The following is a 14842-nucleotide window of genomic DNA, read 5'->3' on the forward strand; positions in this document are numbered from 1 at the left end:
CCCCCCCCCCAAAAAAAAAAAAAAAAAAAGAAAAAGAAATGAATAATTATTAAAATAATCAATTAATTCAGTACATAAAAAAAATAAATAATACCAGTACCTAAAGAAAATAAATAATAATTGAGATTTTGAGGGGTTTGACCTAAGCTGCTAGCTGTTAACCTAAAATTGGACAATTATTACATGAGGCCCTATAATAATAATAATAATAATAATAATAATAATAATAATAATAATAATAATTTTTATTCTTATCCTTTTATTTATTATTATTACTCTTATCATTATTGAGAGGGTACTTTATTATATTTTTTATTAATTAACCCCAATAGCCTATAGAGTTAGAGGTTACTTCGATTAGCCAGCTAGGCCTAGGCTACTTAAATTTTTGACGACCAAGTTTTCAATTTTTCAAGTGCGATAACCCTGTCATTCATTCCAATGTTTGTCACTGAAACTTCCGGTGTGTCAAAAGCCGATTGGGAGAATAGAAATTGGTGAAAAATGATCTCTCACTTTAAAAATAAAACTTTAGGCCTACTCATCATGGCCCAGTAACTGTTACAAAGTCAATTTTCAAGATAAAAATGCATTGCTATGGTTTGAGTCTTTTCATAGCATTTGGTTGGACTTTTGAAGAGCCCTCAGCGTTTTTCTAAACCCATTTTAGACTAATTTGTTCATATTCTGTTCTTACCACTCGGGGCCCAGGCCAACCCTACGACTACGGCTACGGCACGGTAACGTTCTCTTTATCTTGTTTACATGCTTACATCTTAGTTTAGTAAGAGTGTACAGTTACACGCACACTACGTAGTCTACAGTACTGTGAAGTGAAGTTGTGTATGTTATGTGTAAGCTCAGTTCCACCACAGACTAAAACTAAAGGACTGTGTCCAGAGGACTGCTCACAATTATCTTGTACAGAGATCTAGAAATCTAGATAGATAGATCTAGATCTAGATCTAGATCTAGATCTCTAGAATCTAGATATCTAGATATAGATCTAGATATAGATCTAGATCTACTACTACTGGTGATCTTTAGGCGATTGTTAAGATTCCCGATTTTAATTCCGATGTGCGTTTTTCATACCCTCAGGCATATTTCGCTTTGGTCCACCCTAACCCTGGCCCTAACCCTAACCCTAACCCTAACCCTAACCTTGGGTTAGGGACCAAAGTGAAAGAAAGTGGCTATTCTCACCCGCCCGGAAGTTCTCGCAAGATCAACTCCTCCCCTCTTCTCTCTCTCTCTATCTCTACTGTCTATCGGTGTGGACGATCAAATTGACCAAAACAAAGTTAAAAAATGATGTTAAAACACAAAAGTGAAAAGTAAATTAATTTGGTTGTCTACAAAGATGCTACGGCTATTTAACTTTCCGAATCGAGCCGAACTACGCGGGTCGCCATTTTGTTTTGCCCGGAAATTCTCGCGCTACTCCTCTCTCTCTTCACTGCCCACAGACAAAATTGTACGCTGTTAGTAGGCTACAGTTGTAATGGAACGTTTGTTCACGGCACAGAATTCTACAATGTTTCTGTTATCGCAGTGTAGAATTCTGTGGTTTAGGGTGAACGCAAAATTTGGTGAACGCGCACCGGGTGAGAATAGCCACAAGACTCGCCTGCACTATTCTCACTCCGGGTGAGAATAGAAGTGGCCAAAGTGAAATATATGCCTGAGGGTATGAAAAACGCACATCGGAATTAAACGCGGGAATCTTAACAATCGCCGATCTTTATACTATAAACTATTACTCTGTACTTTTAGCAAGTTAAATTCTTCTATTGATTTTATTCCCTTTTCCGTAACGAGCGACCACTTTAAAACATGATCTATCTAATCAAGAGTATATTCAATGGCTTCCAAAATCACAATGGAAGACCGAAAACCACTGTTATACCATCTGTTCATGACAAAATTACGGTAGCTACATCTAGATCTAGTGTCCGCATTTTTAGGCCCAGTTCAAAGTTTTGAAGGTCTTTGGGAATTTAACGTGCTAAAGATAATAAGATCACCCTACTAAGTGACACTGTGTCAGAACAGACAATGGACAATCTGCAGAGAGTGTGTGCCCTAGAATCTAGATCTAGAATCTATATCTAGATCTAGAATCTAGCTGTAACTCTAGAGTAGTGTACAGACAGTAACAGCAATGAGAGAAAAATCTGTATTTTTATAGAGATCATACTTTAGATGTGACTGGTCTGAACTTTATTAACTCACTTACTACTGGACCCTTTCACCAGTCACAAGCGTTGAAGACTGGCGTTTTTCAGAGTATTTCAATAAAGGAAGTGGCTATTCTCACCCGGGGTGAGAATAAAAATACGATCTACCTCTCATCGCGGGTGAGACTTGCCAGCGTAGGCTATTCTCACCCGGTGTGAAACAAGACCTGTTTTTTCTCATTTTGGAATACTGTCTATAATCGATGTGGAGGATCAAATTGATAAAAGCCAAGAAAAAATTACGTTATAGCACAAAAGTAAGCTAATTTGATCGTCTTCAAAGATGCTATGGCTATTTCACTTTTCAGTCGAGCCGAACTACGCAGGTCGCCATTTTGTTTTGCCCGGAAGTTCTCGCAAGATCTACTCCCCCCCCCCCCCCCTCTCTCTCTGTCTCTTTCTGAATACTGTCTATCGGTGTGGACGATCAAATTGACCAAAACAAAGTTTAAAAATGATGCTAAAAAACAAAACTAAATTAATTTGGTTGTCTACAAAGATGCTACGGCTATATTTAACTTTCCGAATCGAGCCGAACTACGCGGGTCGCCATTTTGTTTTGCCCGGAAGTTCTCGCGCTACTTCTGTCTCTCTCTTTCTCTCTCTCCACTGCCCACAGACAAAATTGCACGCTTTTAGTATTAGGCTAACACTAACAGTAACAGTAGTAATAGATCTAAATCGTTTGTTCACAGCACAGAATTCTACAATTCTGTATTACAATGTAGAATTCTGTGGTTCAGGGTGAACGCTTCACTGGTTAGCCTAAGCTAAAACGGTGAACACCCACCGGGTGAGAATAGCCAAAAGACTCGCCTGCGCTATTCTCACCCGCGGTGAGAATAGAGATGGCCTTGAATAAATCACCACAACTCTCAGAATTACCGTATATTGTAAAGTAACATTCAAGCTTAATCTAACACAAAAAACTAAAATTGTCTAAGTCTAATACTTTAATTTATATGATTTTTTAAAAATTGGCATGAATTTGAATTTGATTTTCCGAAAAATTTCCACAGACATGACAGGTCGAATGAAATGTGATTTACAACAACAACAAAAATAAAAGTTCAAAGTGTTACTATTTTGATTTGTATGCATGTGTGAGTGTTTGGTGAAAGTATAAAAGCTGGTCTGTGCGTTGATTCAGACCCATGCACTGAATTACATGAGACAAATGTACGGCACGATGTCGTGATTTCGTTGCGCAAACAACAACACTAGATCTAGCCCTAAAACTACGACTCCGGCCATGTTCGGGTACATATCCAGGATCCTGACTATCAGACACATCGTATTCTGAGACATTAGAACTAGTAAAACGTACAGAAGTATCGAAAACGGCGAAATTCTAATGTAATTCTTGTTCATGCGACTTCTTCGACCGTTACTACGACGCGACTGTCGGATTACTATCAGCTGTAGAATATTTTTAAAATGGAAGTTCCGGTCAGTTCAACCCTAGTTGGGGTCACTGTCCTTCACCTTCAATAACTTGAAAACTACGGGTCCCAGAGATACGAAATGAAGTCTGAGTAGCTCAGGCTTGGCCAAACAAGGGTATGAGGCGTGTCCCGCGATCCGTGTGTGATTTGTAGAGCGAAAAAAAAAATCCAAAGGTGGTCACGCAGGGCTTGTGGGAGGCATCGCGGCGGGGGTCACGCAACTGTTGTGTGAACCGTCTGAAGTGAGTTAATAAAAGTAGTTTAAGTTTAGATCATAATATAAGGAATAGAGGCCTATTAAATTAACGAAGTGGCTATTTCAAGTATTTCTCAGAACGTTCGGAGAAATAGTGCCGATCTTTATTTTTCTGAACGGTTTACGGCTTCCGGTATCGTGATTTTTTTGCCTATTGGCGAGAGTTCGGCGCCAACTTTCATTATGCCATTCCATGCGTGCCGCGTGGTCTGGGAAGGAGCAAATTTTTGGGTCTAGATCTAGATCTACATGATATATGCAATGTTCAAGAGCTAGTCTAGAGATTTTTAGATGAGTGTAAAAACGTGTTGTTGTTGTTGTTATCGATCCAGCAACAGCTGGGCTCTCGCCCTTCTGTCCAATGCCATGTAGTGATAAGTGCAGGTTTGCTGCACTTGCTGTAAAGTTCCATAGAGTTTGTTGTCAATGTTAGGTCTCTGAGGGAGAAGGGTAGCTCTGTCATTTAGGGCTGTGCAGTGGAACAGGTGATGATCCACAGTCTCATATGCATAGTCACACAAGGGACACATTGGGGGAAGTTCCGGGATTATTCTGTTCAGGTGGAAGTTGAGCTGTATATGTTCTGTTCGTAGGCGGAAGATCGTGGTCTGTTTCTTTCTCTGAAGGCGGTTGATATTGTCATTCCTTTTTGTTGTGGTCATATGTTTGAAAACTGCTCTGCCTGTCTTTCCCATGACCCATCTGTTCATCCAATCTTGTTTGTTGTTGCTTTTGATGATTTGTTTTGCAGTGTTGTATGAAGTTGGAATGTTGGGTTGTTCCTGTCTAGATCCCCGTTTGGCAAGTGTGTCTGCTCTGTCATTTCCAGGTATGTCTGAGTGTCCGGGGACCCACTCAATTACTAGGTTGATGCCACAGAATGTTATCAGATGATGGGGTCCAAATAGTTATATGGGTCAAATCTTGGTTTAGATGATGGTCATTTTCTATGGCTTGTAATACTGATAGTGAGTCAGTGAAAATCACAGTGCTCTGTGCTTTTCCAGGATGAGTGTCAAAAACTGTACGGAGATGGTACAGTGCTATTTCAATTGCTATCATTTCTGCATCGTAGTTGCTGCATTTCTCTCCACAGGCTGCAGAGATCTCATTGGAACTTTCATCTGGGTACTATATTAGTATTCCATATCCGGCTTTGGTTGTGCCTTTAAATGCTGAGCCGTCCGTATAGATGTGTATCCAGTCATCTGAATAGCTGTCGATTGTTTGATGTGATGCAAGCATCAGCGTCACTGGGTCTGACGATTTTGTGCTCTTGTTTTTGAGAGATGTTGTAATGATTGGCTTTTTTAAAGAAAGGTGGGGAGGGATGTTTTGGTTGACTCTTTGGGTTTCTTTTGTTTTGTGGTAGATGGTGACTCTCCATTAGTTCTGTGATGTGATGCATGATTGACTTTTGTTGAATTCGTTTCTTTGGTTTCCATGTTTCTACTAATTTCCTGTTTGGGTGGTTGGGGCACATTCTTTTTGTTCTTTCGTGTAGTTCCAAAACTGCTTTATCTCTGCGGATTCCCAGGGGTTCAACATTTGCAAGGATTTCGCACGCGGCAGTAGGTGTGGATCTCATTCCACCATTTATAAAACGAAGAGCATTGTTTTGGACCTTGTCAAGGGTGTTGCAAATAGTTGTACTGCACATAGTGAGTAGGCTATTGCTGTATTCCAGGGAAGATCTGACATAAACAAGGTATAGAGCTCTAAGAGTTTGTTTGTCTGATCCCCATGAACTGCTTGCGAGTTTCTTTAAAAGTTGGAGTCTTTTCTTTGCCTTGTTCCTTATGTTCTCCACTTGGCTTTTCATGGTTAGCCTGTGGTCAAGTTTGACTCCTAGGTAAGTTGGATGTTCTTCTTTGGGGAGACTTTCATTTCCTATCTTTAGTTTGAGATTTTCTTTGGCCTCCTTATGGCTCTTCGTGAAGATGGTGTATGCTGTTTTCATGCAGTTTATTTTAAGTTTCCATTTTTGACAATAATTGTGGAGCCTCTTGAAGTCTTCATTTAATTTCTCTGCTCCTACTATCGTGCTGTGATGTGTCTGCCAGAGAGCAAGATCAGTGTAAAAACGTGAAAAAGAAAGGTTTCACAACAGAATGAAATCAAAATTAGAACTGCCCATAAACGACCACAAAAATAAACAAATAAGGGCGTGTGTCCACCTTGTTCGAAGAAGATTGGTTGTTTTAACTCTAAATGTGAGTAATTCAAAAAAAAAAAGTACTGGATATTACACATGTAAATTATGGAATCACACACAAGGAGCCTGCCAGTGTCAGTACATGTAATCCTGGCGCACCGGCAGTGGAATTTTAGTTGCCGGGGGGGGGGGGGGGGGGGGTTCCCCGCCGGGCGCCTTGTCACGTCGGGGTCACGGAGGTCAGCTTCCTGTCGCCGCTCTGTCTGGGCCGACTTAATTTTTGGTACATTTCAATGTACAATTTAAGGTGTATACTTGTATTTATGGTAATTCACATTTAGTGCACCCAAAGCATGCATTTAATTTTGTGTTCTTGAGACTCAAAAAAGAACGGACGTTGTAACTTGTCTGGTTATTTCGTTAGACGCGCTGGAGTCGGCAATGCTAAATTGTAATTTTTTTTTGACTAGCGTGGATGAAAAAAATCAATATAAAAAAAGGCCTCATCAAAATCTGTTGAACTTTTGGAACATGAACGACATAGCATTGGTGCAGATACTCAGAAAAGATGGTATCTGCGCATATAGAAAGCTGTAATTTTGCAACTTTATCCATCGGGCACACAATTCGATATGCTATGAAGTAATTCCTCCAAATACAACTTTATGTGTCTAATATAATCGTGAATATTTGCATATTTTCTCAAAAGTTTATAAAAGTTACCATGAAGTTTTTCTTTGAAAAAAACAAATCGATTTTAGTGCTAGAATACATCTTCAATGTATCTAATACACGAACAGTATCTGTTACACTCCAGAAATTCCTTACTTTTCTTAAAATGCAAAGTCTAGGTTTTGTAAGTTGACAGAATAATAGGGATGACTTCTCGTAATTGGGTTAATAAGAATAATTTCTAGCTTTCCAGGGACACTGAATCAGCACCAGACTTTTCCAGCTTTATTTTTCGTTTCTATGACCATTTGCAATAATAACTGACAATGTGACTGATTTCTTTACATTCATAATTGTGTCCACGCATACTTCCGACACAAAAACTAAAAATAAATGTGTTAGCTGTCATTATTTTTGTTCCGTACTAAAAGTTTACCTGTACCCATGTATTTACACGATTTTGTGGTTTTTTAATCGCTTAGATTCTATATTATATCTTTTTGGTTGTATGCAGGCTGCCACAGACACAGCATGATTCATGAACAAATGCAGAGTAACTTTCTCTTGTTTAATAGTAAAATAAGAGCTTACGCTGATCGTCTTTAGTCAAAAAAATGCAGATGTGCATCTTTCTTCTCTTCTAACTTGACTAAATACTACTCGCGCAGATTTAAGATTTCTCATGGTAAAAGTCATGATATTCGTAGTCAGTTTAACACAGATTTTGGAGAGATCTGTCGTGCCTTTTTTAAATTAACAATAATTTATTCATAAGTTTGTAACTAAAATAGGACAAATTGGGTACTCTACAAACACTTGTCTAGAACAAAAACTAAGGCACAGAAATTAACCATCCTGTCTAACGCAGAATAAATCTCTAGACATTGAGCTTTTAGTACATCCGCGTAATGGTCTGCTATGGGGGATGGGGAAGAAGTTATATCGTTTTAAACATAGTCAAAAATGCGAACTTCTTAACCGACACCGGCAAAGTCACGTCTGGGCTCATTAACCCTGTAACCCCGAGCCGGAGAGCTCCGGTGGGCTGCTGAATCACACGAACTAAAAGTAACAGAATAGGGCGAAAAGTGACGCCGTGAATCGGTTTTGGTGGAACGCTCAAAGATAACACATTTAAATCTATATATATACATGTATATATATATTTAGAATCCAATGAAGGTAGGAACATCAAATTATATGATGTTACACTATACAACATACCCCCCCCCCTTTCCCCAACAAAAAAAAATTAATAGAAAAACGACACATCAGAGCAATAACAAGAAAAAAAATTTACACACCAACAAAATAAAACACCACAAAGAGGGAAAAATAAAAGAGAAACAGCAATACAAATCATATGTAACTGTAACGTATTCAACAAATAAACGTGGTGACAAGTGAGATAGAGACGAAGTGAAGCCAAGTGAACTTTCTTTCAGTGGCGGGGCGCCATTGGTGCAATTGGTGCATGCGCTATACCTAACCCTGGCCTTCACCTCCCCCATTTTTTAATTGTTCTAAACCAGTCAGTGCTCTAGATTTACCTACTAGTACTAGTAGTCTAGCCTACGTCCTTGCGACCCGTCACCCGCTGGCTGCGCGCTCCAGTGGGTGAAGAGACAGACAGCGAGGATGGTTTCTGCTTGTCGCACCGCTTGCGGTAGTGTCTGCTGGAAGCAAGCAAAATCTTTGCATCAAAGTTATTTTTGTCACTGTAGAGAAATCTATGCATCGTCGTTCCCGCACAAGAAGAAAGGTGCATGAAATTCCTGTTCGCAGCACCAATTTGGTATATAAGCTAAAAATTTGATCCAAGTTACTGCTGGCCTATCTACTACACTAGTAGACTAGTAGAGTCTACGGTAGCTCAATGAAAAATGGGTGTCGAAACTGTTGTCGCCCTCTATTGTGTAGCAAGGCCTGTTAAGGTCAATTTTCAAATTGAGTCTGGTTGTTGGTGCTGCACGAAGTAATTAGAAATCTTTAAATCTTCTCAGATTGTGAGCATAGTGAGTTGTTAGTATTGTTTCACTTATTGCAGCTTTTATGTGGTTTCATCTAGAAACAGTTGTAAATATCGATAGATCTAGATTACGGGATATCCTGCTGATTCTAACTGACTTTTTCTAGAAATCTAGATGAATCATGTTAACGCTTTGCTTCTTGTGCCATTCAGCAGGCTACAGTTAGAAGAGAAATTGCGCATAAAAAGAGCTTGGTCCTCATCTGCCGCGGGATTTTGAGCTCAAGAAATGTTCGCATTTTTCCTGTACGTAGTATGATAAGTAAAAGAAATTGTAGTGTTTTCATTACAAGTCTGCTTTTTACTGATCGATCAGACATACTCACTCTCTCTTTGCCTTTCTCTCTCTCTCTTTCTCTTTCTCTCTCACTCACACACACACACACACGCATGTGCACACGCACACGCACACGCGCACACACACACACACACACAAACACACACACAAACACGCACAGAGAGACTCGCAGAAAACAATAGAAAGAGCAGACTACATCAGAGCGCCTGCCAACCGCTCATTACAATTTTAATAGTATCAAGTAAGCCTATTGCCCATTTGTTCACTTTCCAATTATGCACCACTTTGTCTGCAACCCATGCGACGCCACTGCTTTCTTTCAAAAGTAAAGAGGTTCGGTTTCTTTTTTTTTTTACTTTCATTCCCCGATTCGGGGACCAAAGAATGCCAAAAAATCGAGCCACGATTGATTGGTCGCGGCCGCTACAAACGCAGATGCTAGTTCTATGTGTTGTTATCAATAACCCTCCGTAGATCTAGATCTAGACAGCACAAGAGTGAACACAACACATTAAGTTTAAGAGCAGCACCCTTCTTAGGCAACACGTCATATCTGTAGCGAAAAACTGTTTGGAACTGTAGCATTTCTTTATATAAATATTTACTGCGGTCATTTTTTGGACCGATTGAACCATATTGTATATATGAACAATCTTTGGTAGGCCTATAATATGATTATAGATCTAATATGTATCCGACATTTGCAGGAAAGATGTGATTTCAGAGTGTTCGGAGAAATAGTGCTCAGCTTTATTTTCCCGACCGTTCGGAGAAATAGTGCCCAGCTTTATTTTCCCGGACGTTCAGAGAAATAGTGCCCTGCTTTATTTTCCCGAACATTCGGAGAAATAGTGCCGGCCTTAAATTTAACAGTAATTACCATTTTTATTAGACTAAAACTTGAATTATATCCAGTACAGTCTCCTTCTTAAAGGCTTTCTTCAGGCTCTCGAAGTGTAAGGTAGAGGTCAGAGCAGACCGAGCAGATCAAATTTAGGACTGAGAAACTCAGGCTCAGGTGAGTGGGGACTGAAGCAGGTGAAGACTTCACTTGCAACTACACTACGAACACTTAGCCTAGACTTTTTTAACATACTACACAATTTCTATATTGTTATTAATATTAACTACTGGACCTACTATAGTACTATACTGCAAGATAGAGATTTTAAAATAGATTGAGTCCGAGATTTTTTAATTTATTTGGACTCGAGTTCGAAAAAAATGTTTTATTATTTATAAACTCAGACTCTGCTTCTAACTTACTGTGTTATTATATATGTGAGTGTAAAGAGGTAAATTATATTACAGTCCGTGCTGACTTTTTAAAGCATGTTTTGGACTCAAAAGCACGCTAACTGAACAGCTGTTACAGAATTTTTGCTATATAAATTACACACCTTTAAACACAGTAACTTCGGCTTCGGGCACGCTTCATTTACAAGACAGTCAATACTTTCAAGATGACCCTTCAAAGTTTGAACACAGTCTACACCACAGCAGTGAAACACAAAGAACGCAAGTGATGGACACACACACATGCGCGGAGAGGAAGGCAGAGAGATGTGCACAGCCGCGCACGTGGACATAGGATCTAGCCTTGGGCAAAGCTTCGCACAGACAAAAAAAAATACGAAGAGTAAGAGAGTTAGGGAGACGAGAAAAGAAAGCAGGCTGCGATTTCACCTCATTACCCCTTGCTATTCGATAATCCTGATTTGGTATCACGTGCGAGGTGGGATCAAAGACTTTGGGGGGATGAAGGCAGTGGTTGGCTGCGTGTGCTGTATTGTGAATGGCCGTCTAAATTAAGGTTTCATTTCCCATTCGTCCACAAAACAAACAAAAATGAAAACTACCATGCCAGGTAAAAACAGTGCACACTTTTGCGGGACTACCATAGGCCTACTTACAAACAAAAGGAAATAGCACAGAAAATATTATACATGAAAATTTCTGGATTATGTTTACTTCACACTCAAGCACGCTTCGGCATTGAGCAGGCTTATTTATGCTTTCTCCCGATGACCGCGAAAGCCGGCATAGACTATAATATGGCTGCAGCTCTTCGGACTCGAGTCTGAATAGCCTCCCGTGGCTATTCGTACTCAAACTGCATTGCGCATGCACAATCAGCGGGTGTAAGCTACAGTATGTAGGTTAGTCCAAACCGGCTTTATTTGACGAGAAAGACAAAATCGTTGATCAATTGGAAGTCCAGGTAGAAATTAAGAAGAGAATAAAAGTTAAAACCCTTACAAAGGGGACAAAAATCAGTTGTTCTAAAGTAACAGTGGTCTAAAGGAAAAGCTTTTCCAACAGCATACTTTACATCATGTTCAAACAAAATGGGGGCAAAACAATAAAAATATTTAATATTCTGATGTTATTGCTACGCAAGCAACAATCCTTCTGCATGGGTATCAGCTCAAAATGTTAAAGTAAAGTCTCACTGTAAATATAACTGACCAGATATTGTTTTTATAATCATTGAACATTTAGGAGCATGAAATGCTATCCTGGAGGCCCATGGTGCAATATGAAAAGGAGAAATATGAAATGGAAGAAAAAAATACAGAAGCTCTCTTGTACTGCTGATTTCTTGATGGTCCCTTGATTGTTCTTCAAGTTTATAATTAAAGCTTTTCATCTTTTTAAAATCATCTTACAAGTTTGACCATGTCACAGATGAGAATTAGAGAGATGTAAAATACTATTAGAATCCTTTGACTTTCTAAAACTGCAATTAGCCTGGTAATCACTTGTAAAATATGAGAGGTTCTGACTTCCGTATTTTCAATTATTTGTTTTGTTATTTATAATGAAAGCAATACTTTTTTTTCTCTTCTATTTCAGATCAGAGATATAGATGGACAATATAAGTCCAGAAGAACTTATTCGCCGCACCCACATGGGAATAGCCAGACTACGTGAAAGTCAACGGCAGTTGGTGCAAGATATTCAAGAAAGATATAATGAATTAGGCATGGCTGTTGATCAACTCAGGTCTTACTTCAACTCTGATAGTGGAGAAGACCAGAATTCTCCTGCTGATGACAGTGAGTAGTAAAATTGGTTAATATATTTTCTTTGCAACCAAATTTAACAAACTGTCTGCAGTTTTGAAATATATGTAGCATAGGTATTCGTCAAATATTGGCAAAAAGAAGCACTGGAATAGGGACAAATTTTGAGCTGGCTCACCCACTGCTTATTGTTTGTCCATGCTCACTGTTGAAGTGTCACACAAGGGCAAGTATCTCTTTTTGTTTGCTATGGAAAGGGTTTTTATGGCCAGCTGACAATGTTTGAGGATCACATTCTTTTTCGGTGTCATGGCACAATCACCTGCAATCTATAGTATAACTGTTCATGTTCTTTACTTACTTTCTTCAATTATGAGACATTAGCGACTCTACAAGCCTTTTCGTTAGTAAAAAGTTTTGTTGTATTGCATTCTTTAATTTGCAGCTGATCTATAGATTGTATTCAAGATGCTGCACAACTAGCAATACCTCAAAATAAGACTCAAGGCTTACATATCAAGGGCTAGTGACCCTCTGGCTAGTCTGCCACAAAGTTAAAGGACTCTATTTTTCATTCTTTGATTTGTCAGATGGAAATTTCCTTATTTTCCTGTTAAATTATTATGTATTAAATTATCATTTGAATAAAAGGACTGTTTGAAATGAATAAAATGGGTAACACTTGTGCCCAGTTATTCTGAAATAGAAGTGAGCACTCTCACACTGATTCTGCACCAGAACTTTGTAAAGTACAGGGTGATAAAAAACCAACTGTACAAGCTTTTTTTCTAAATATCTCACACAGCATTTGTACTAGAATGTTGTACTGTAATTTGGAACAGATATAATTCTTTTAAAAGGGTTTTTTAAAAACATAAATTCACAAAATGTTTCGAAAACAGAAATGGCTTTTATAAAAATCACTTATAAATGCAAAATGCACCAATTTAAAAGATCTTGTAAGGAAAGTCATGAAATGATATATTTTTTACTTTCCTATTATTTTTAAAATATAATTTTTACATCCCTGTAACCTTTAATAAATAATTCTTTTCTCTTACAGAGTTGATAAAATATTTTTTAAATTCTTGAATTTGAATGGTCTATATATTATGTCCCCTTTGGACTCAACACATTTTAATGCGTCATTCGTAATGTTCAGTGGAGGCCAGACACAAAGATCCACTCAACCGTGAGTACCCATAGCCGATTAGCCACACACACTGTACACCTTATAGTATGGAGCTGTTTCTAGAGACAATAGGGGGGGGGGGGGTGGCTGCCCAAATAGACAGAGTTTGCAGAGTTGATATAACGTAAAATGTGAATATGAGCTTTGTCAAGGAACCAAATGTTGTAGAGGAAATGTTCTTGCTTTTCAAGACGATCGAGGAATCATGAAAACATTGCTATTCTCTGATAGCTTCTAGACCGGGAAAATGATACCTCGACCATCAATAATTTACAGTCGTAGATGAAGATCTGCCTTGAGAATGCGGACTGTTAAGATGTAGGAAAGCCCTTGCTGCAGATATCGTCTACGGGCAGACGTTTCACGGGGCCCATCTACTGAATTCTGCACCCTGGTGACTTAAAGGGGATTTTAGTTCTGATTCTCTACAGGTCCTAACTGATGGACCATTTCCACCTTTGACATCAAAGAAGGCCTTAAGGGCACTTTAGCATTTTTGCCGCACCTTGTGTGCAACTTACGAAATGAGTTGATGATGAGGAAGTGTTTGATACAAAAAGCTCTCTGCTCTTTACTAATCTTAACCATGATATAAGCAGGCAAAGAAAACTTGAGAAAAGCTATCTGCAAACCTCTGTTGGCCTGTTAGACTACTGTAGTTTGCAGTAAAGAGCAATCGTTAGGATTTTAAAATGTTTTAGCCTAATGCAAACTTGTGCGTCATGCTACAAAAATGGGGACATAGCTGAAAATGGGTCGTTTGTTTGACGCGCTATGTAGACCAAAACTATTCCGTGCATTTATCTAAAATGAATATCAGACAAATCCCTTTTGTATTCCAAATGTTGTGTACAAAATTGAAATGCAAAACTATAGTGTGTAGGAAAATATTGACAAAAAAAGTTGTAGTTTTTTTTTTGGTACTTTGAAATGACTCAACTTGATCTAAATTACGGAAGTCGTAAAATATTGACTGACGCTGCTCATGAGATGTTTAAAAACAATTAAAAGCAGCACAGCTTACTTGAGATCCTACAATACTGTAGTCATTGATGTATTCAATCGATATAAAGTTTGTTTTAGTAAAGTTTTGTGGCCCATGCAACACTGTTAGTGTTGGGTCATATATAGGTGCCTAAGATCTGAGGTGTTACTAAGGATTAACAAACACGAAAAAGAAGATATTTGATAGGAAAGAAGGAGCAAAATACACCAGAGCACCTGCCTGCCACTGGCACATATAAAGTATAATAAAGTTCATACAACTGAACAAATTACTCCTGGGTTAGTATCATGTGCTATTTTTTTACTCTCCCTCTGATGTTTTTGTTTATCAATCATGCTTTTCCCTAACTATATAACTATACTGTGTCAATGTGTCTCTCTTTACTTTTAGAAAAAGAAACACAAAATTATTTACGCTGGAGATATCTGGTCAGGCCATTGTCTGGGAAGGATAAGACAGGTTGTTGTTAATGTATATGAAATCAAAAGCAATCAAAGTCAACCTTGAAAATCTCTGCATTCCA

The 14842-nt window shown here is 38.6% G+C and overlaps 1 protein-coding gene across 1 annotated transcript in view; it reads left to right on the forward strand.

The window, feature by feature from the left end:
• Positions 1–437: 437 nt before the first annotated feature.
• LOC101851856 (DDB1- and CUL4-associated factor 12) overlaps positions 438–14842 on the forward strand; it is a 41093-nt gene continuing 26688 nt past the window's right edge. Inside the window, exons 1-2 of the mRNA XM_005093936.3 lie at positions 438–740; positions 11952–12154. Coding sequence (XP_005093993.1) covers positions 11965–12154 — 190 coding nt within the window. The 5' untranslated portion in view covers positions 438–740; positions 11952–11964. The remainder of the gene's footprint in view (positions 741–11951; positions 12155–14842) is intronic.

Source organism: Aplysia californica, unplaced genomic scaffold, assembly GCF_000002075.1.
Source record: "Aplysia californica isolate F4 #8 unplaced genomic scaffold, AplCal3.0 scaffold00072, whole genome shotgun sequence".
NCBI lineage: Eukaryota > Metazoa > Mollusca > Gastropoda > Aplysiida > Aplysiidae > Aplysia > Aplysia californica.